Genomic DNA, 23751 nt, shown 5'->3' with positions numbered 1-23751 from the left:
AGCTGTAAAGAAGTTCTACTGCAAAGGTATTTTCACGCTTTTAGGAAGATAGAGAAATGTGTGCAAAGAAATGGAAATTTTGTTGAAAAATAAGGAAGAGTATACAATTATAATTACGATGTAGTATATAATTATTTAACTATAACTCTTGTACATTTACAATTATTACACATACGTATAATTCAAAGTTGCATATACTAAGTACAGTTTATAATACTAACTACATAATCTCTTCATTCAACTTCAACATGTCTAAGGTGCTTGTTTACTTTTGACACACCACATTTTGGAAGATCTACAGGTAAAATTCAATACTTTGCATGAATAGACATTTCTGCAGGAGGAGATAGAATTAAATTCAAAGTAATACACCAGTAATTTAGGTTTACAAGTGTAGGGGGAGCATGTTTAGCAGAAGGGGTCCAGAAGCACGTAAAAAACAAAATTTACAAGAGAAATGAATGATGCAAGTACTTAAACGTAACATAACGTAACGTAACCAAATCGAAACTAAATTAACCTAATATTAGTAGAAATAAGCCAGATTCTATCATTTTGTGGAAAATTATACTGGATCCCTAAACTAACATATTATAACAAAATAACCGAAGGTAACCTAAACTTACCTAACCTAATATGAATAGAAACTACCAAAATTGTAACATTTTTTAGAAAAAGGAGCTGGACTCCTTTTGCTAAACATAGGCCATGTAAGGTTACTAGTGTAAATTCATTGTAAGTATTTTACGACGGATAAAGTAAGTGAATGCATAAGAAAGATGACTGTATTAGCTACTATTTTCCACCGGTGGTGTATTTCTGCACAGTGTACAGAAGCAGTATTTTATGTTTACAAGTGGTGCGCTGCTAGTATGAAATCATGATAAGAGTTATAGAAACTTGTATCACTGACAAAACCAACTTGTTATCACTACACTCGCTTACGCGTATATTCACCGTCGCTGACAAGCCTGCTCACTTCTCATGCACTTCCTCGCATTCGCTCGGACTCTCAGCTTCGTCCTGCCCTGACTCGGTTAGATAGGATTTGTACTTTTTATTAGGGCCACCTGGCATAAGTTGGTTTCTTTTTGCAATAGTTTGTATGCCATACACCCGGACGCCATATTTATACGCAAGCCCCCCTGAATTTTATTTATGCCAAGTAACATAATTTTATGTCCAGTGCGAATCATTTAGAGGATCATAAGAAGGAAATTAGTGAAAGAACTATATTTTTTAACAATTATTTCGAGTGGTGTGGCAAAAGTAAACCTGCAAGATGTCTGAATCAACTTTTTTTCATCACATGACTTATTTTGAGTAAGGGAATAAAATAGGCTTAAGTAACTCTATATTTTAAAGTAAATACTTTTAATTCCCATTGTGGGCACTATTATTTTCTGAAAAGTAAAGTTTGCTTAATTTGTGGTTATTACTAAGAATTTAGGTTAGATAAGCTTTATTGTCTTTTCAAAAGGAATCAGGTTAACAATAATTTGTAGCTGCTCCTTTCTTCTTTCTTTAAAAGGATATTAACGTTTTGCTGAATTCAGAAAGATGGCAATTTCAAAGTTATTTTTAACAAATTCTCAGCAGTTCATGTAAGTGTTAACTCAAGCTCTACTTAAGACAATTATTAAACTCTATTAGACTACATACACCCTTTCAGTCGTCCTTCTTGCTCATTATGTTCAACTACTTTCTTTCTATATTCCTGAAGCAATCTTTCCCGTTCAGAAATATTTCCTGGTTGGTTTGGAGGAACAGAAGAGGCAACAGTAGTCGCCATTTTCCACGACAGTTGACGAAGTATTCTCTTCTCTTTTCTTTAACATTTATGAATTGGTTATCTAAAGTCGCGGATACAAATACCCGTCGACTGCAAAATTGTATAAATCATATCAAAGTATGTGTTGTTATGGCGATGAATATGTTCTAATCAATTTACATATTATAAAAATAACTAAGAATATATATTAAACGAAGTGTATCAAAGAGTAAAAGAGTATTAAAGGTGAGTATAAACTCTATTATATATCCAACCACCTGTTCTAATGTTTCTCATTCATAACCTCAATTGAGATTTTAAATCTTCAGGTGCAGGCCTAGGTCTCAGTCGTCCATATCAGCGAGATTTGTTATAAATAATTGTTATGTAAAAACTTATGAAAATGACGGAAGAATTTTAGCTGACTATAGCATAGAGCTCGTGCCAAGTGAACTTTATGGTTGGCCAACACCATGTGCGTAGGTTCTCTCATTTCTTCCCACTCTCTTCGTTTTATCATTTTATTCATTACAATTACCATCTTCCTTAACCTCGAAGCATAAATGTAGAACGTCAAATTAGAAACTTAATTTCATTATCCCATGAAAGTGATATTTAAATGAACACCAAGACTGTAGTTCAGAATATGTCCTCTCAATACCTAGCATATTTCGGACAGATTAACAATACCTCAACACGCACACTATGGTACAGATTTTTTTGTAAGTGTTCTTTTAATAACATGAAAACTCGTACTCTATTATTGATCTTACACTTGTATTATACCTGCACAAGGCGGTAGCTATCATAATCACAGGAAACTAGAACACGCGAAAACTGGTGAGCAATACAAATGTTCAGACACTGAATATGCAGAAGGGCAAATACATGTCTAAATCAATGCCATTCACAGAAAAATAAATAACCTCAGATCAGGAAGTTTGTAAACTATGTTTTAATGTGTGGTGAATGTAGACTTCCTTTATGGCAAACTACATAATGTTTCTTGCATTGTGGTATTTTGTAGTAATATTTTTTTACACCTTATAACTAAAGTGAGAAGTGACTTCTCATACATTTATTCCTCTTTCGAAGCATAAAATTTTAACAGTAAAACTTTCTCATTTCTTGTCTGGATATTCTCAATCTGAACTACATGTTTACAATTTATAATTTTGGAAAATCGTTAGCGAGACTTAGGCGTCAAACCAATACTAATTAAACGTAATTTCTTCGTGAGTTGTATACATATGTATATAGCAATCAATAGCCTTCGATTACTCCCAAAGGCAAACAATTTATGTTGGTTCCTGTAGATTCTATCTTACACACACTTAAAACAACCGATGCCAAAACTCAGAAGCCGAACACGATATTTAGATTCAAGGCCATATTTCATCATTAGTTATCATTTTTATCGATTTTTATATTATTTATAACAAAACGCAGTGATACAAGTGACTGAGATTTATACTTGCGTCTCAAAACAAGACCTGAATTTACGAAACTTTTCAATTTCAGGAGGATCTACTATTCGAACAGTTAAAGCAATGGATCAACATTCGATACGAATTATTTTGGGTAATAGAACTCAAGTCAATAATTAGCGTATTAATTGTTAATCACAGGTTTATTGTGTATTTTGTGTGATATTTATCCAACTGTTCACATTGAAACTCAAAGCAAGAACTGATATGGGTCGATTTATATGCACGTATTATGAATCTCGATAGAAGTACACGATACTTAAGACCTAATATGTCCAGCAGTTACAGAGGCTTTCTTTAGAATATTGTCTGATGATGTACAGCGGGGGACACTTCTAAATGGTACAGCTATATGGAGATTTACGGCTAAGGTGTACCATTTAGAAGTGTCCCCCGCTGTACAATAAAAATGGGGGGGATGCACTGGGATATTATATGGATTATATATATATATGCAAGCAGGCCCATTTTAATCTTTCCAGGAAAATATCCCGAAAATGGTTAAACATAAATGAACTGAACTAAAACTCAAATACAAAATACCATCGGGCAAATCGAATGGTGATGTCGCGGCGTCGCCAGGGCCGCTCTTCAAGGGGGGGCCGAGGCCCAACTTTAAAATTTTAAATGGAAACATGGGTGAATGACACCTCGTTCGATAGATCCTTAAAAACTAAAAAGCGATGTGGCAAAATATTTTTCATATCGCTCACCGTTTTCAAAATGCCCGCCAAGACATGGTGCTTGTATCAGATAAAACGTCTAGTACCACTAATATGAAAACGGTTGAAGATAATAACGGATGAACAGAATAAATCTCCTATAGGAAATCACAGAGGGTATTTATCATTCCACGGCTCGAAAATGTTGCAACAGAACAGATGATGGTTAGAGTAAAAGTGCTATAATGCAAAGGAGGAAATCTAATTTCTAGAAAATCATCGTTCCAACACCCTCCGTAAGTGGGTGAAGCGGAACGGGAAGGAACGGTGAAATTGCAAATGAGAATCTTAGTTTTTGCAAATTGTAGCTACACAACAAAATTATGTGAAATGTATTTTTATAAGAGATAGGTGTCTGTAATGGAAGAAAGCAGGTGAAATTCTTGTTAAATGCTGGTATCTTCCATTTTGATTGCAGGCAATGATTTGTGCAAAAATGAACTGAAATGCGAAACGAACTTGTCGAACAATGCAATTTTAGAACAATGTGTACAAACGTTGGTTTTGCTCAAGTCATCTGCACAATATTGGTTCATTACAGTACCAGTCACTTGTACACACAAGTGTTTCAAACCATACCTATTGCAAAAAAAGTGGGGTTCTCATTTGAGATTTTACCATTCACTCCCGCTTCACCCACTTACGGAGGGAGATCGGAAGAATAATTTTCTAAGAATTAGATTTCCTTTTTAGCATTATGTTACTTATACTTTAATAATCTTTTTCTCCGTTGGACTATTCTCGAGGCGTGAAATGACAAATACCCTCTGTGATTTTCTATACGAGTTCATTTATCTCCAACCGTTTTCATATTAGTGATGCTGGACGTTTTATCTGATACAAGCACCATGTCTTGGCTGACATTTTGAAAACGGTGAACCATAGAAAAATCTTTTGCCACAACGCTATTTAGTGTATGAAGATCTATCGAATGAGGTGCCACTCGCCCCATGTTTCCATTTAAAAGTTTAAAGTTGGGCCTCGGGCCCCCTTGAAGAGCGGCCCTAGGGGCACCGCAACATCACCATTTGTTGTGCCCCATGGTATTTCGTATTTCAGCTTTTGTTCATTTATGTTCAACCGTTTTCGAAATATTTTCGTGGAAATATTAAAATGGGCCACCATATATATATATCATCAGCTTTTCGCATAGAAAGAAGTGAAATAGGGCATCCAGATTTTGTACACAGATAGATCTTCACCAGATCTAACCCCTACAACGCCCTTCTTTCGAATTTCGGTATGGAGGAGGGGATCAAAATGCATGCAAAAAGATGACAAAATACATGGGATGTCGGATATTAGTTCCAGATTCATAGTTTTCGGGGTCGCCAAGATGAATAGTAAAACATTCCCAGTGTCGATCAAGCCCAACATGAAACCCAGTTATCAAAGGTTTTGCGCGAAGGGGGGGGGATGAAAAATAACGTGTCAAAATTGACCGATATTAGTGTGAAATCCATAGTTTTCTGGGTCGCTGACATGAATAGTGACACTCCCGACGCCGTTGAAATCGAAGGTTAGTCCCATCGTCATGCAGGTCGTGGGGGAAATAATATGCCAAAATGACCGATATAGTGTCGAATTCAAAGCTTTCGGGATCGCTAAGCTGATTGGTGGCAGTTTTGATGGTATTTGAGCTCACGTTTAAACAAGATGGGACATGGCACTGATCATCTGTAGGTCCACGTCTCATATAGCCTCGCTGCTCAACTGAACGTTTAATTTAAATGATACACACACACATTTATTCAACTTATATTTAGGGCAACACTGAATGCATCACTCTTCGTTATTTATTTATTCCACTGACACTGACAGGTCCTACGGCAAAGGTGTTGCTCTAACTTATTTGCTTACTTTACTCGTTTCTTTACCTTCAAAAATGATACAATGCATAAATCTTATATCCTTCTACTGCGAAGGAGTATTTCAGCTATTTATATATCAAGCAAATACTGAATATTTATTTGACCGAAGGAAAGACATTGCACACACACACACAGTATCTACTTATTTTGATACTGCATGCTAAAGGGCATGTCCGCACAAGAGTGAGATAACAGCAATTTTAAATTTATCTTAGCTCGAGGTGGAAGAGTAAAGTCCCCGAATGTATGTCTGTATAACTGAAATTGAAATTCAGGAATTCGTGGAAATGAATAAGACAAGTACTCACTTTCAAAATCAGTTTCTTTACCTACTATCCTTCTACTGAGGTGTCCACAATAACATATTGGCATTCTCAGTATAAAATGCATGCTTTTGCATCCTACGATTAAAAAACCTGTGCTTACTATGTTGAATTTTTCTCTCCATAGGGAATACATGTGGTTCGAATTCTACTTTCACATTTCGTACCGGCTCAGTTGTGTAAATGAAAGAAAGGGGAAATGGATCTATGTATGAAGGATATTATGAAATATTATCATATTAAAAAAGTTGAAAACCTAATTGTTTACGAGGGTGGTTCAATAATTTTTGTCCCTGACCTATAAGCAGTATTTTTCCAAAAAGTCTCCTTTTATAGTAATGCACTTCTTCCACCTATGCTGTAAAGCCACTATGCCAGCTTCAAAGAAAGTCTCTGGCTGCGCCGTAAACCAGCTTCAATAATAGCTGTATATGAGTGAAACCTCTTCCCCATGAGATGCTCCTTCAACTTTGGGAACAAATGAAAGTCACTAGGGGCGAGGTCGGGTGAGTAGGGAGGATGTTCCAATACATCAACACCAGCAGCATGGATTGCAGCACCAGTATGATGGCTTTTGTGGGCCGGAGCATTATCTTGGTGGAACAGCACTGTTCGCAATATCTCGCGCCGTTTTTCCTTGATTGCTTCGCGTAACTTAGGGATTAGGGCTGCCTAATAGGCCTCCGTGATAGTGTGTCCAACCTCCAGGTAGTCAATAAGGAGCACACCCTTCGCATCCCAAACAAATGTGGCCAGAACCTTGCGTGCTGATGCTTGCACCTTGAACTTGCATGGGGGAGGCGAACTGCTGTGCCGCCACTCCATGCTTTGTTGTTTGGACTCGGGATCATAGTGGTGGAGCCACGTCTCATCCACTGTCGCAAATGTATCACAGAACTGTTTCAGGTCTGCCTTCATAACCTCCAAACCAGCCCTTGAACATCGAACTCTGTCTTTCTGATTTTCACGAGAACATTTTGGATACCCATCGCGCTGACACCTTTCTGAATCCCAAGTGTTCATGCACAATGGTTTCCTCTGAGCCTACAGAGATGTGCATGATGTCTGCTAACTGTTGCACCATGATTCGTCTGTCTGCTATAATCGTATCATGAACAGCATCAATGTTTTCTGGGGTGCATGCTTTTGTTGGAGGACCAGCACCAGGGGCCTGCTGACAGCTTTCCCTGCCACAACGGAAGTCGCGGCACCAGTTCTTTACCACCTGGTAGGAAGGAGCCCCATCACCCAACACACTGATCATGTCCTCATGAATCTCCTTTGGGCTTAACCACTTTTTCTGGAGGTACTTGATGACAGCTTGTTGTTCGGTTTTCTCCATTTTTCAAGCTAGGTGCCACCTCTCACACCTGATACGACAAAAAAAGAATATTAATATAGCAGCTATGGTTCTGAAATTTAGTATATAGGCATCTAAGAAATTAGGCTACAATATCCATCAGCCATCCCAGATGAAGTATTTTAAATATGCCGGGGACAATAATTATTGAACCTCCCTCGTATACAGATGCGAAGCATAGTTATACAGGTATGATTTTAGTAATTATTTCCATGGTACTATAATATACATTATTCCCAATTTAGTGTTCATCAACCATGCTAAGGGATTATTTTATTTATTTACTTTTAACAGTGCATTACACGGCAAAATTTTGTAAATCGAGAAACACTGAAGTACTGGACCAAAGAAAACTTTCTGCCTATCCACTTATTACATTCCATATTACTCCTTACTCCCGAAAGATGCTGTCTGCGAGTCCGTTAAGCATAATGCTGGACGACGTTACTATTTCAGGTTTCGTTATTGGAGCGAAAAGTCTGGGTTCATACATAGTTCAGCTAACAAGTTAGATGGAAGAGATTACACTTCTGAATATATTTAATAATCGTAAGTATTCAGTATTACAACCATGACAAATATTTGGGCTTCGTCTGGATGTTAGAACATCTCTTATTAATCGCTTTCTTTTGACACAGTAATTACTCCCTTTAATATCTTCTATCTACTGCAATATTTTGCTATCCCACTATTTTTTCCTTCATCAGACTGTCCGCCACTTCTGCAAGAATACAAATTGTTTTCAAATAATATTTTAACACGTTATTTTCTGTTTTCAATTACGAGGGTTGGGGCAAAAGTCATGGCAACTATTTTTTTTCTTGAAGATACCAGTCCGGTTGGAAAATGTGACATATGCAGACGAAAGGACAAGGTGTTATCTACATGTGTGGACAATGAATATCACTGAAATATCGTAACACACCAATTTATTACGGTAGCATACAGGGCAATATGGCCTTCACGGTGCAAAAGAATAACAACACAGTACACATACAGTTGACATGACAAACCTGGGTCTAAAGTCCCTCAAAGTAGTCCCCTGCTACTTGCACCATTTGCTGCCAAGGATGTGGGAGGTGCTGAATACCATCCGCCTCAGTATTTGCCGCACCACGTGTGAATCGGGTCAATTGTTCGCGCACAGCATTAGCAATGTCCTCGCGTGTTGCAAACCGCCTACCACGTAGTGGTTCCTTAATCTTTCGAATGAGATCAAAGTCATAGGGTGAAATGTCAGGAGAGTACAGTGGGTACTCCAATTCTTCCCATCCTTAACGTCGCATTAGCTGCCCTACACACTCTGCTTTACGTGGTTTTGCATTGTCATGCAGGATTATTGCACTGTCCACAAGATCCGGACGTTTCTCCCGAACACCACGTCGTACCTGTCGCACCAGGAAGTCCCTGAAGTACTGTACGGTCACTGTTCTGCCATGTGAAACAAAGTGGTAAACAATGGCATCCCTGACGTCATACGCGACGATCACCAGCAATTTGACTGGGGAAGGATTCTGACTGAACTTCTGCCTGCTTGGTGATCCAGCCTGTCGCCACTCCGCGGACTGACGTTTCAGTTCTGGTTCGTATGCCCTGGTCCAAAATTCATCGATGGTGATTATTCGTGACAAGAATTGATCGCCGTCCTGTTGCCAGCGTGCAAGGTGGTCGGTGCATATTGCATAGCTCATCCACCTTTGAACTTCCGTCAGTGCATGCGGTGCCCACCGCAATGCGATTTTGCGTAATTGCAGCTCATTACGCAATATCCTGTGGACGGTGCGTTTCTCGATGCCACTTGCTCCGCCAACTCCAGTAGCGTCAATCGTCTGTCTTCATCCAGGAGTTGTTCGATGACGGCACGTGCCAAGTCGGTTCGCACACTGACAGGTCGTCCTGAACGTTGTTCATCACTGGTTGACACACGTCCTTGCTGAACCTTTCCTACCCACCGTGCTACTATCCGGTATGGTAGGGTATTCCCAAGGGCTTCCACTAATTCACTGTGACATTCCATCGCATTTCTCCTTCAGAGAACGGCTATTTTGATGTAAGCGCGCTGCTCAACACAGGTTACTTCCATCTCGCACAACCCTCACCAACTGACTGATTTCACAGCCCTCGCTGTGGTACTAGTAGCTATTCCAGAGCCATCTGTTGTTCTGCATACACACTATGCCTGCAGAAATTCCACATGACACACAGAAGTTTGTGATCCGCTCACATATCTGCAAGAAAAAAAAAAAAAATAGTTGCCATGACTTTTGCCCCAACCCTCGTATATGCTATACTGTTCCACTTCCTCCTCTTGACCATCGCTTCTTCAGTGGCTTTTCATTAACTTCTTTATATCCACTTTCCGAAGTCTTCAACATCCACAGCTTTCGCGTAACCTCTATTTTTTTTTTCTAGATGTTGTACGTCTACTGGGAGCTTTTGCCACATGCCTCTGCCATCTGTAACTTAAGTATATATACCGACTAGCTGTACGATATTCTCTGGCATCGTTACTAACGGAGAGTTGTCTTGATAGCAGTCTAACATATTACTTGTATTAAATTCTATACATACGTAAATAAAACTACTTGATGGTTTGTTTCTATATGATTTAAAATATTTATATAACACACACACACACACACACGTATTGAGTTGTGTGCGGTCAAAAATTGTACATCGTATAACAGAAAGTAGATTATGAATAAATGTTCTCCATTCTACTTTTTGTATAGTTACTCTAACAACTATAAAAAATGGAAACATACAAGGAAAATATAATAAATTATGTTCAGGGTTGTCTGCTCGTAGGATACAGCTTACTTGAACTTAAATAGTCAGTACTGGCGACTCGGCACGGGAGATTAGGATACTATTCCGAGTGAGAGTTCATGTGGTTCGCATCCCATGTTAAGATGTAGGTCCACGTTTCATATAGCTTCGGTACTGAAAAAGGGACGTTAAACTCACACCAAACCAAACCAAGAATAAATACTTATAACCATAGCACGATTCGATGTTATTCACATTTCAATTTCTGATTTTCTTCAAAAATGCTTTCATCTTATCTCAGGATTATAAACTTACAACTATTTTCGTCTTCATTTGCTTTAACTTCCTCATTACTGATGAATTAAGTCCATATGTGTGCATAAATGTCACTTTATACTGTATCTCATGTTGTTCAATAACTCTAGGATCATATGTTCCGTATATAATAAACTGATCTGAATCTAATATAATCCAATTGCATTAGTTTGAATACAGTAAGTACTACACAGAAATAGGCTACTAGAATGTACTTTGCAAATATTAGACACAATATTCGCAAAGTATAACTACAAAACCAATCCATTAGGTTGTTTCTTGTTTAGCAGATATTCTCCTGACAGAAAATCGAATGCTGAAGCAAGAAAATCAATATTTTGAATTCTTAAGCTGCATGACACCATGTCAACTATTTATTTGCAGCACTGGATGATGGATTCATCCTCCATCATTGTCCATTATCTTCATTAATTTTTACATTAGAATTACTGTATTACAAAACTTATTTACAACAAAACTCGATTATACAGGTGGATGGTACCTAGGTATGCAACTGAAGATGTAAAACACCAACTGTGCTTAAGAAAAAAAAACTTGAAAATTATTTTCTTCTTTGAATAATGGTTTATCAAAAGTTCGATTTGCCACGTCTTATATATATATATATATATATATACACAATTAAGCAACTTATCTTTTCATGATTGTTTCACGTTTTTCTGCATTAGATATATTTTTGGTTCATATTTGGCCGTATTTATTAAGTTAATCTGAATTTATTAAAATATGTTACTTAGATAATTTAGAAATGTGGTAAGTCTAATATTGCATTGTTATAAATAACTTACATTATTTTATTAAAGGAATAACAATTACATCGAATAATGTAATCTACTGAAATTCTGTTACCGAGACACAATCCACCAACACCATTAATAAAATGGGATTCCATGAATCTTGATCGGATATCCCTAGACGGATCGTTCAGTTAAATTTATGTGAGGTGTATACCTGGTCACAAAACGAGACAAGACATAGTTCACAGATATTCGAAACCAAACGAACAGTGGAGTCTTAGAATTATGGATCTCAATCACAGTGCAACAGACTCCTGACAACCCATAAAGACTGAATTGGATTGTTTGGTTTTCGTAGTAATCGATCTAGCATGGTACTCGATTAAAGGTCGAAAGCAATGTTAACTTCCTTACTTCATTATTGCTCAGAAAGATATCATGTGACATCTGCAATGCAATGAGGTTGAATGACTTAAGATAGATCAACATTCATTTCTGGATCTCTTCTCATGTGAATCTATCTACTGCACGTATTTTCGAAGTTCCTTCCTGATCAACCACAAAGATCTCCCTCCAATGCTTGAAACATGAAAATCCAATATCCAAGAGCTGCATCTTTGATGCATGACAGCTCCTTCAAACTATGGTAGCCCCTTTACCAGAGTTCGTATGTTTTCTTCACATGTGAATTGTTTATGACAGCTTGTTGTTGCTTACGTAACTATATGAAGATGTTCTATATCGGAATTGTTCCTAAACAAGTAATAAAAATACTAATAATCACAGTTATGTATTATTTCCTATGTACTTAACATTTATGCTTATATTTCAAATAAAGCATTCTGAAATACGTCAAATATAACATTTGCGTGTTTTTTCTGTAGATAGGTGGAAACGTCAACATATGAACACAAATGTTTATGCTACATATTATTTATTGAATACAATTACATGACTTTCACACTATTTTTCTGTGTAGTCCCCTCCACTGTAATACACTTCTTCGAGCTGAGAAAGCTTCTTAATTCCAGAACAGAAGTCTTCACATCTTCTTCATTGGAAGTGAATTTTCCTTCCTAAAAATTCCTTAAGTGGACGCCTGCATCTCACTTGCTCTGAATGACTGTCAAGGTCGTCGTCGTTCAACGACCGAAGATTGGATTGGATTTGAATTTAGCGTCCCGTTCAGCAGCAAGGCTATATGAGACGTGGATCTACAACTTAACATTGACCCGAACATGAGCTCCTGCGGGGAACAGAACCCGTCTCCTACACCAAAAGCGTGTACCATATCCACAGCCACGAGGGAGCTCACATCGATCGAAGAGACTGTAGTCCTACATTGCTAAAACTAACTATAATAGGGACTGTGTTGCAGGATATCGTCGAGGCTCTTTCCCATTATTAAAGCAGCCCCTACTGGAGGAAACAAACGAAAGAATGGATAAATTTCTCCTGGAAAGAATTACGCGTTTCATTTTCTCTTTTACCCTTGGAAAGCCCTGAGCACACAAGTATATTGCTGCAATTTTGTTTGTGTCTGGTCTGATTATTCAGCTTCTATTATTGTCTTTCTTTATCTACAGAAAATCACTTACAGTTGGTTTTTAGTTCCAATATTTTGATAGAAACAAATCTAGCGACATTTGAAATCTTTTAAGTTTTACGTCCCACGCTTATACCGGCTAGGCTAGAGACGGTGATATGAGAAATGAATGAAATAGTGGAATGAAGAAGGTGGGAGGAAACGGGAGAAGCCCGAGAAAACCCATGAACACGGTGTTGGTCCACCACAAAGTTCACTTGGCGCGAGCTGGGATCGAACCAAGGACCCAATGCACCAGAGATGAACGCTCTACCACTGAGTCACTGTGGCTCCCTCTAGCAACATTTGTGAACGCCCGGTCTGTAACATTTGATGCAAAGTACGTCAGACAAGTTTGACCAGTCAAAAGTTTACTACAGTAATCAAGAATGATAGTTCTATGAAAAAATTAAGGTACTTCTTTTGAATTTCTAAAAGTAACGAAGGTGAAAACGTGCTCCTAGCTTTCAGTGGTGAAAATGAGCTTCAATGTCACTATTTCCTCCAATTTCATCTAACCTTGAGACTGGTTGCTCATTTGTGATGTCTCTTAAATGCTCCACAATTGTGACAGCAATAGTTTTGTAGTTACTGTATATATCTCACAGAAGCAAGAAAAATAGTATACTCCACTATTTTGTAAATTGCCCATAAAATCATTTTATACTACTTCAATATTCCTTCCTGGTTTTACAGTTCCATTTAAACCACACTTGTCAAGAGGGGATATACCCGGGAAAGGAAGAGGCAAGGAAAATTTCAATTTCTCAGCTGTTATTACATCTACATCCGTTTCTGAAAAATAGGTGCAAATAGTCTCTTAGAGTTTTCTTCAATCACGTGTAGGCGCGGGAGACCCGGGTTCGATTCCCGGCGGGAGCTCATGTGGTTCGGATTCCACGTTAATCAGTAGGTCCACGTCTCATATAGCCTCGCTGCTGTAAGGGACGCTAAACTAAAATCAACTCAACTCAACTCAACTCAACTCAATCACGTGTAATGCGGGTGGCATGCACTACAGCTAAACATCATTCCACAGAAGAAGATTATGGAACCACCTATAGCTACAGGAAAAGTGTCAGTCAAAGATATAGATGTAGTAACAGTTGAGAAATCGAAATTTTCCTTGCCTCTCTCTTTCTCGGGTACATTCCCCCTTAAATTTTACTACTTACTTGTCTGGGCCTACCTTTAAGTGAACCTTAAACAGATTCTTGGTGACACCAATAATTGGTAGGTTAAAACAATGAAAATGTCCGTGTAAGTGGAGGATGCTGACTCCAAATCTGAATACTAGGTAGTTGTTGATAGTTCTTCTCGTTCTCAAGATCCAAAATGCACACAAAGCTTGTGTCCGCTGACGATACTGGCATAGAAATCGAGGATTATATTTCAGAAATTAGAGTATTTATCAGCATCTTTTGTGATACAATCGAAGACCGAAAACATATTACCGAATTGCCAGTAATAGATACGCTATGATATTAGGATCAGCCGAATAAGTCAATGAAGCTAATTCCAATCAAATCTGAAGATAGTCGAATCCGCTTTCAATTCTTGAGATATAGGATTATTAATATCATTAATCCTATCAATGATGTCGTAGAGCAATTTTGATGTAGCACTGTAGAACAACAATGGTCACTGAAAATATGAATATCAGTAGCCACTTAACGAAGAGGTGAATCCTGAACCAGCAATGGAAAATGAAATACAGAAAAATAGTGAGAACATAATCATATGCACTAAAGAAAGTGCACAGCAAGATCTTTCGCTAAATGCTTCTGCAGTTAAGGAGACGACGAAGTGGAGAAAACGATTACTGAACAATTATTTGCCTTTTGATGTGATATTCTTTTCCTGATATTTTCATCTAAACCAGATATTTCGAGTGATCCGCAGTTCAAGACCTTTAAGTTATAAAACGTTAATGGATTCATTTTATTTCACGCAACTATAATAGTATAAAATGAAACAATTTTGGACTAATTTGCACTTCGAGTATTTGCATTAATATCAAACTCATGGTTTACTTCTCATTATGCACTTGCCAAAGGGTGTGATAGTGGCGGTATTTGGAGATATTTTCGGTGAGCTAGGATAGCTTCTTACTTGGCAAACTACTTTTCGTACCATGGTCTGTTTCATATAATCGGTAAGTGCGTGGATAGTGATTATAACGAGAGAAGTGGTGGATCTCCTAGGTATCATCACACACACAACATAACCATCTAGGCTTGGACCACGATCTTTTTCGCACACTGTTGTTGTTGGTTATTCACTTTTCATAAAGCGTGGTCAACCGCTTCAGAAATGGATCGAGTTTGTTAGGCTTTAGTAGTTATTCGTAGATGGGAATTCGGTCGAGTAACTTTTTTTTTCTTTTGAGTCAGACCTTGCAGTACCCAAACGTCGAGCTTCTTTTACTAGGGGCATTTCATGTGGAATAATCACATATTAAATCCTTTATAATGTTTGTTCGACCATCAGGGATTTTTTTCTTTCTTTTTTATACTTTCACCAAAGGTTACCTTACTAATGATGTGCTGAGACACATTATCAGACTTGTTCATCTACTGTCATATACGATTTAATTTTTTTTTTCCACTGTTACGCGTAGAAGTAAGAGGATGCAGTGGTGTAGAGAATAGGCTGCTGAACGATTACTACGAAAGATAGGAAGTTGTGGTTTGTACTAATTGAAAGCAGCAGATCGGTCTTTCATAAAACATAAAGGCAGAATAATGTTTTGGTAAAAGGGATTTTCAAGGTCTCTATCTCGAATGCAGTCATCCAAAGTACAAAATCTGCCAATTTCGAGAAACTCCAAATCAAAAGTGCTTGAAACTGCACGATGGAGTCTCCTACATAAGAACAATGGCTAGAAAAAGTTTTTCAGAAATGATGAAATATAACTGAAGTCCTTCATGTCAATTTCTGACCCCGAAAATAAATGTTACAAAAAACTCAAATTTCTCAAAAATGGGAGCAGAAAGAAATTTCAACTTTTAGCCCTAGGTACTCCTATCACTTCTGGTCAAAAGCTGTGAATTTCATTTTGTGGCCTTCACTGATGAATGATTCACATACTCTCAAATTCCTCATATACAGGGGACGCTTTTTAACATAAACTACAAAATATCTTTTAAAAAAATACATAAAAAAATTAAAAGAAAAAGAAAAGTTTGGAGGGGGAAAAATCACCTGTAACAAAATTAGCTCCCTTCCTATATCCTGGAGGAGGGACAATACTTCAAAAAAAACTGAAGTGGGACACACACACACACTTATTTATTTTTTATTGCAAATTCTTATTCCACAGGAGAAAAATATGTACATTTTTCGAAATCCTTTTTGATTCCTTATAAATGGCGTTGCAATCAGTGAAAACTCGTCTATGGTTTCTTCAATTGGAAGTTCCCACTTCTCATTCCAGAATAAAAGTATTACAAACAGCCCCAATCTTTTGTCTTAAACGTTTATTCCACTTTAGGAAGGTGGTGTAAAAGATGGCTCTGCATTCTGCGTGAATTCTGATAATTCAAATACGGCAGTGTAATTAACTATAGTATGCAGTGGTAATCGTAGTTGGCTATCACAGAGATTAACTTCACGAGCACTTCCCTTAAGGATAGAAATCCGTTGCCGAACTTACACCACAAAATCGACTGTACAAAAAAGTAAAACCAGCTTGTGCTAGGTATCCACTAAAAGCGAAATTGCTATCTAATCAAGTCAGTAAAAGGTTCTAGAATGCTGGCTCGCACATATAGGTGAGGTTGGATTAGTAGGTAGGTTGGTTCATTTCTTTATCAAACCTCAATACTCAATTTGCACAGTCATGCCGAATAACCAACAGCGAGTGAAGAATACGGATTACTAGCCAGGTTGATTATTTTATTTATTACGACTCAACTGGCATGCGGACAAGTTCCAGAACTCTGCTTAAAAGGGCAGCCTGCGCGGTAGTGCGGGTTGCGTCCGCAGGGAGCACGCGCGACAGCAACAGAAGAAATGCGCACAAACAAGGATAGTGCATATATATATATACCGCAAAAAACCACGTACGTTAGAGCACTTGTAACAGTTTCCCACTTGTAATCATAAAATACAGCGTTCCTACGTCGTGCAGGAACACTCTGCCGGTCGAAAGAAGCGTTACATAGTAGTATTGATACATACGCATTTATTTTAACCCGTATCACACTTATCACACCTGTAAACATGAAATTGTTTCCTACAATGTACAAAAAAAAAAAAAAAAAAAAAAAAACTTCGAAAAATAGTATATAATTCCCTAAATCCTCTTTTACTTGCACTTACTCATTTAACCGTAAAATTACCATTTTATGTCGGGCTATTCATAATCAGTACCAATATCGCAATTATTTTTGTTTCCTTTTCCACCAAGAGGCTACGAACCACATGGTTGTTTCCTTATGCAAATCAATGTTACCAATAAATTTCATTTAAACAATATACAAAATAAATCAATATTAGTGATGATTCAAAACGTTTTTGCGTCATATTCTATTTTTGCTCTCAAAAATTGCAAAGTAATTTGACAGGTAGCAGACACTTGCAGATACGGTATTGTGACTCACACAACTTAACACTGATTGTAAAATATACGTACTTTCCTTCAAACGACTTTCAACTTCTTTGTGTTCCAGTAACTTTTTTCTATATTCTTGCAAAGCTTTTTCACGGACGCCATCTGATCCAGGAGTACTTGGAGGCACAGCAGGAGCAACAGCGGCAGCAGCCATCTTTGAATTACTACACAACTGGCAAGAAAATTAGCAGTGTTACAGGATCCTACAATAAGATTTTAAATTTGCAATCAAGGAAATTTACCAAATGATATTAATCGGAAGGATTCATATATTGGTGTAAGTAAAATACAAGGAATCAAGTTAAGTTTTGGCATACCACTCGATATGTTTGTTGAAACATTACGTGCAGTTTTACTATACGAATCCATAGTATAAGTATTAGTAGTTGTAGTAGGAGGAGTAGCAGTTGTAGTAGGAACGGGTTAGAAGCCCCACAGAGGTTCGTTGGGTTCTGTTCTCGACATAAAATGGGCAAATTAGACTTCCCCAAGATTTTCCGTACATTTTAGAATCTGTGAATCCGTATAGTAAAACTGCACTAAAAATTATATTTTCACTAATTTCTGTCTTTTTGTTCTCCAAAAGATTTGTGTGGCGACACGATATTACCACATTTAGCATAAATAAAATTCAAGGGACCATCAGAAGTAATTGTCGAAAAGTTACAATTCTTCTACGATTTGCGCATAAATATGGCAATAGGATCAGGGGAGTTGTTAAGGGGGAGCTTCCCCCCAAAGTTACCAATTTCTTAATAAGTTTGCAAATTTAAATACCTAGTTGCCAATTTGAAGAATGCCGTTTTGTTCAATTGACTTAATGGGTGTAGCATTTTCTTAGGTACCCAGCTGCTGTAAATTATTATTAGTTCTTTTATAGACTTGGCATAAATTTTGTGTACTTTCCTACCTTGAAATAAATTGATATATTCGTTTAAAGCTAATTTACAGCTCACAGATGACGAGAAGAACCCTAGCAGAAGTAGTGTGACGTAGGTATGGGCTCACCCACTTTTCGCACGGGGGTTTCAAATGACACCACGGAATAGCACACACATAACTTTACCCGGAGTGGCAGACGATATCTAAGTATAGACCACACCTCAAAAACCGAAAATGGACTTGACCGTGTCATTGACCTTTCCCCGCTTTCCCTGTTTTAGGGTTCTTCTCGTCATCCGTGAGCTGTACTTTTTGCAGGTGATCACATTTCACTTTTGTTCATTTGATATTTCTATACATTTTGAAGAATCTTTAAATAAAAATTCGGATCCGAATAGGTGTAGTAGATTCTCATTTTTAGGAGGTTTTGATAGCACTAATTTTGAGGATACTTGGGTTTAAATTAAGGATAACATTAAAATTTCAGCAAGAGAAAAATTGCGGCACGCGGAAATACGTAGGAACAAATTATGGTTTGATGCACCAAATTAATAGAGGAGGGAAAATAAGCGAAACTGCGTTCGCTACAAAATCCAAACGATATAACTACAGTAAATTTCGTGAACATAAGACGGGAAACTTCCAAAATGTGTAGAAGAGTGAAACGCGATTTCTTGAAAGCTTCAATTAATGAACTTGAAGATAATAGTAAGAGGAAAAAATCGAGACATGTTCAAGGGCATCAACGAATTTAAGAAAGGGTATTAACCTCGCGTGTATATATTAAAGAGAAACGACGGAACAATGCTTACTGATGCAGAAAGCACATTGAATAGATGGAAAGATAAATTTGACTATTTGCTTAACACGCAGTCAAAAACTAATGTTCGTGGGGAAAGGGAAATGCACAGCAAAACCATAAATTTCAGAGACTAGCCAAAGAGAAGTAGAAATTGCTATTTAAAAAAAAAATAAAGAAACACGAACTCTGGGTGTAGACGAAATTCCGGCTGAGTTAACTTTAACCAGAGAGGAAAATTGTGCAACAAGATATACAAACTCATTCTCCGTATCAACAAGGAGGAATTACCACAAGAGTGGAAAGAAGCAATCATTGTACCAATTCACAAGAAAGCCGACAAAGCGGATTGTAATAATTATCGAGGAATTTTTCTTGTTTCATGATCCTAAAAATCCTCTCAAACATTGTATTAGCAAGATTGATCTCATACGCGGATGAAATTATTGGTGATTATCAATGCCGATTTAAACGAAATCAACTATTTACCAGCTATTTACCATTTGACATTCGACGCTTGCAGGTTTAGAAGTAAATGCAGAAAAAAAAACTAAATATATGAAAGTTCGGTGGGATCGTAATACTGCAAAATATAAACGGGTGAAAGTATCAAATAATAGTTTCGATAAAGTGGATACTTTCAAGGATCAATATTAACAGATCAAAATTACATTCAGGAAGAAATTAAATGTCGACTGAAAGCAGGGAATTTGTGTTATTATTCAATTCAAAATGATTTGTCGTCGCGAATACTGTCGAGGAATTTGAAGCTTAAAATATGCTTATTATGTCTGTTGTGTTGTATAATTGCGAAACATGGTCGCTTACTTTAAGGGGAAAACCCAGAGTAAAATTATTTTAGAATAAAATCCTGAGACGAATTTTCGGACCCAAGAGGAATGGCGGAAACTTCATAAAGAGAAGCTACATAATTTACAACTTTTACTAAACATTGTTAGTCATAAAATCTAGGAGACTCAGGTTGGCAGGTCATGTAGCGAGAATGAAAGAAAGTAGGAAAGCTTTGAAAGGTTTGACTGGAAACCCAATCGGAAAACGTGCATTAGGAAGATCCAGACGCATATGGAAGGACAATATTAAGAGGAATCTCACAGAAATAAGAATACGAAGTAGAAACTGGTTCCAGTTTTGTAAGGATATAAGTCATTGGAGAGGTTTTATGAACGCGGCATTGAACCTCCGCGTTCTATAAGTCACAGAGTTAGTTCTTTCACGGTTAAAAATATTTTGTGAAATATAAAGGAAATTCAGAAGGTTTATGTTTTGTCTCAGGATAAAAGAAATTGCATGGAAGTTTGAGTTAAACAACACTGTCAAGTTGTAACCTGGGTTGAGGCCTTAGTTCAGATCCATGAGAGACGGGCTTATCAGGTGCAGGGGCTCATTCCATAAAAACATGCGTAATTTCAATGCCTCATTTCAATAAGCCTCAAATCGTTGAAGACAATTCTGCTCCTCTGATCCTCCACAACAGTGGCGGATCCAGGAGATGATCAAGGGAGGAAGGGTCGCAAGCGGTGAGCGATGACCCAGGGCCTCACGCTTTCAGAGACCTCACAAAGTCAAAGAGGAGCTTAAACACAATTTGACACTGATTTTATAAAGACCCATCGATTCAATGTCACCACAAACAATTTTGAATTCGGATTTGTTTACATAAATTATTACACAATGATGGCTTGAAACAAACTTATCATCCACTCTTGAAATATTAGGCCACTAACTTAAGTGACAGGCAGTGAGCTTACTTTAACATTGCAATAATAACAGCAAACAAATATTTCATTTCTTTAGCATTAATAACTTCGTTGAAATTGATTTCGAGAATTTATTATTATTACTAGCTATTTGGAAAAAACGGAGGCGTTACACTTTTCTTGTCCTGGGATCCGCGAACATTTCTCGACAAGGTCATCACAAGAATCTACTAAGCCTCTAGATGTATGTTGCCTGGAATTAATTTCTTTAGAAGTGTTCAAAACCTGCTTCTGTCCAACACAAGTGTAACGCTATACTGCAGTGTATCATTTTTGTAAAACGCTCAGATTTTACTATGATTTGACTGTCGACTGATTTCTTTTTCTTTTCTGGTTCTTTAGGAAACAAAGGAGATATCTGGGATAGATAAGACATGAAGCAGAGGTTGAAATTAATGTTTAGGTGGTGAGGCCAATGGGTGCACCCCGCAATTTTGGTGAACTAGAAACACCTAGTAACTTCTTGCCATACTTTTTGTGGAAATAGTCGGATTATAAATCAATGTTACTGGCGAAAAATCCAATTGGGACTTAGATTACTGAAACATATTCTGTAGTTGGTAACCCTGCTGACAAGGACTGTTTTGATGTTAGTTTCACACACAGTGGCGTAACTGAGGGGCCCGCAGTGCGGGCGGGGGGGGGGGGAGCACCGCGAAGCAAATGCCAAGAACTATAGGCTGCAGAAAGTGAGCTGAATACGGAATATCCATTTCTCTGAAACATTATTTATTTTAGAAAAGAAAAGTATGTATGCTCTGGGTAAAAATTCATCCATTCTCGTATACTAAACACCGGTTTAAAAACTGGGAGAAATAATTTTTGCCTTTTTCGGTGAGTATTAATTTTAATTGTAATTTTATTATATTCCAGGGTCAATATATTAATTATGATTTATTAACCATTGTCTTCTACAGGGACATAATATAGTACGAAGTTAATGGGCATAGAAAGGGGGGCCCAAAAGTAATCCTGCGGGGGGGAGCGACATTTTTGCGTTCACCCCTCTGTCGACCTATATTTTGTAGGTTTGTAGCAGGCCCGTAGCCAGCCCAAAAATGTAGGGGGGCCCCGACCCAACCATATTATAGTTCATCACCATATTACAGTTCATTTTCAAGCCTACCGTGAAAATGTTAGGGGGCGGCCCACCCTAGCCCCCCGGGGATACGGGCCTGGTTTGTAGCACAACTGTTAGCATTGTTATTCAAACCGGGTCGAAAATTCTAAAAGTGCAATTCCATAAATCTCTTTTCACCACTTTCTCAATTTCATTCATGGGGCCGCGTGACTCCTTTGTAAAGCGTTCACCTCTAATGTGTAGGTCTTTGGTCTGATCCCAGCTCACATCAAGTGTGCTTTATTGTGGACAAATATCGTATGCGTGGGTTTTCCTCCCACTTTCTTCATTTTATTCATCACCGTCTCTTCTAGATTACACAGCATAACCATGGGAACTGAACCAGAAAACTGAAATCTTTATTTCAATTTTATTTACATATGATGTAATAGAATGTTATCAAAATAATGAAAACAACTGAAGAATATGTAACTTCCCTGATTCACACAGAATGTGACCACTGTTAGTAGCACTGATTCGTCGTAGAATGCAGATACATAAAGATAAAATGGTTTCCAGAAGAATACTGTACCAGATCACATGCAGTGCCGTCAGAGATTGGAGAAGGAAATCTGTTTAGGAGCCTAAGGTTTCGAACGTTTAATAACGTTGAAGTCTAGAAATTAGGAGGACCCGGGGAGCAGTAATGAAGTTTTAGTTTCTTTGGATAGTGAGAAACAGAAAACACACAATAAAATGCCTGTCTGGGAAGCAGGCATGGCGCCCGAAGGTGGGGGCAGGGTGGAAAAATGAAATCTTTTAAGTTTTACGTCCCACTTTTATGCCGGTTAAGCTAAAGGAGACAGTGACGATGAGTGAAATGGTGGAACGAAGAAAGTGGGAGAACCCCGAGAAAACCCACGAGCACTGTGTTTGTCCACCACAAAGTCCACACGGCGCGACCTGGGATCGAACTAGGGACCGCAAGCACCGGAGGTGAACGCTCTACTACTGAGCCACTGCACCCCCTAGGGAGCCAGGGGGCCCGGGCTCCCCTCTGGCTCACGAAAATGTATACTAATATAGCAAACCACGTATATTAAATACCAGAAATGCCAGACGTTAATATAGCAACCATGGAGATAGCCCCCACTCTAGAAAATTTCCTTGGAGCGCCTCTGGAAGCAGACATAGCTACCAGGGCACTTGCCCCTTTGGCATCGTCACTGCACGTAAGTGTAGTCCATTCCGAGTTTTATAAAAGTACAAAGCATTTGTTTACACCAATTGACACGAGAGGCTGTTTTCGAAATTCGGTCAAGTTATTTGGGACCTAACGGCTTGACAAGTTTCCGTATGTTTAGGTGACCATGCAAAATCGTATGTATTGCTCCAGGGGGCGCCCCCCTAAAATCTTCACGGTAGGCTTGCAAATGAATTATAAAATAGATCTCCCCCACACTAAATTTTTAAGCTGGCTATCGGCCTGATGGCATCTCTCTATCAAGATTACTGGTAACAACAGATATGGATGGACGACCTTCACGAATCACTGAAAAATGTGCGACAACGCTGAAATTCTGAAAATCATTTGTACACGTCTATTAAACAGTGCTTCAGCCCCAAAGGCCAAATGAAGCTGCTCGATGCATTGTT

The 23751-nt window shown here is 38.0% G+C and overlaps 1 protein-coding gene across 2 annotated transcripts in view; it reads right to left on the bottom strand.

Annotated features, from left to right (window-relative positions):
• Nucleotides 1-17761, bottom strand: part of Rpt4 (Regulatory particle triple-A ATPase 4) — a 57727-nt gene extending 39966 nt beyond the window's left edge. The window contains exon 1 of one of the 2 annotated variants that reach the window (XM_081725770.1): nt 17598-17761. In XM_081725770.1, the coding sequence (XP_081581896.1) occupies nt 17598-17730 (133 nt within the window). In that variant the 5' untranslated portion in view covers nt 17731-17761. Of the gene's footprint in view, nt 1-1662; nt 1809-17597 lie in introns of those variants that run through there. The other variant, XM_081725771.1, reaches the window with a different exon arrangement.
• Nucleotides 17762-23751: the final 5990 nt, after the last annotated feature.

The sequence above is a fragment of the Thermobia domestica genome, chromosome 9 (genome assembly GCF_964235325.1).
Source record: "Thermobia domestica chromosome 9, izTheDome1.hap1.1, whole genome shotgun sequence".
NCBI lineage: Eukaryota > Metazoa > Arthropoda > Insecta > Zygentoma > Lepismatidae > Thermobia > Thermobia domestica.
The sequence above is the reverse complement of the archived record's forward strand: the minus strand, read 5'-3'. Positions and strand labels throughout refer to the sequence as shown.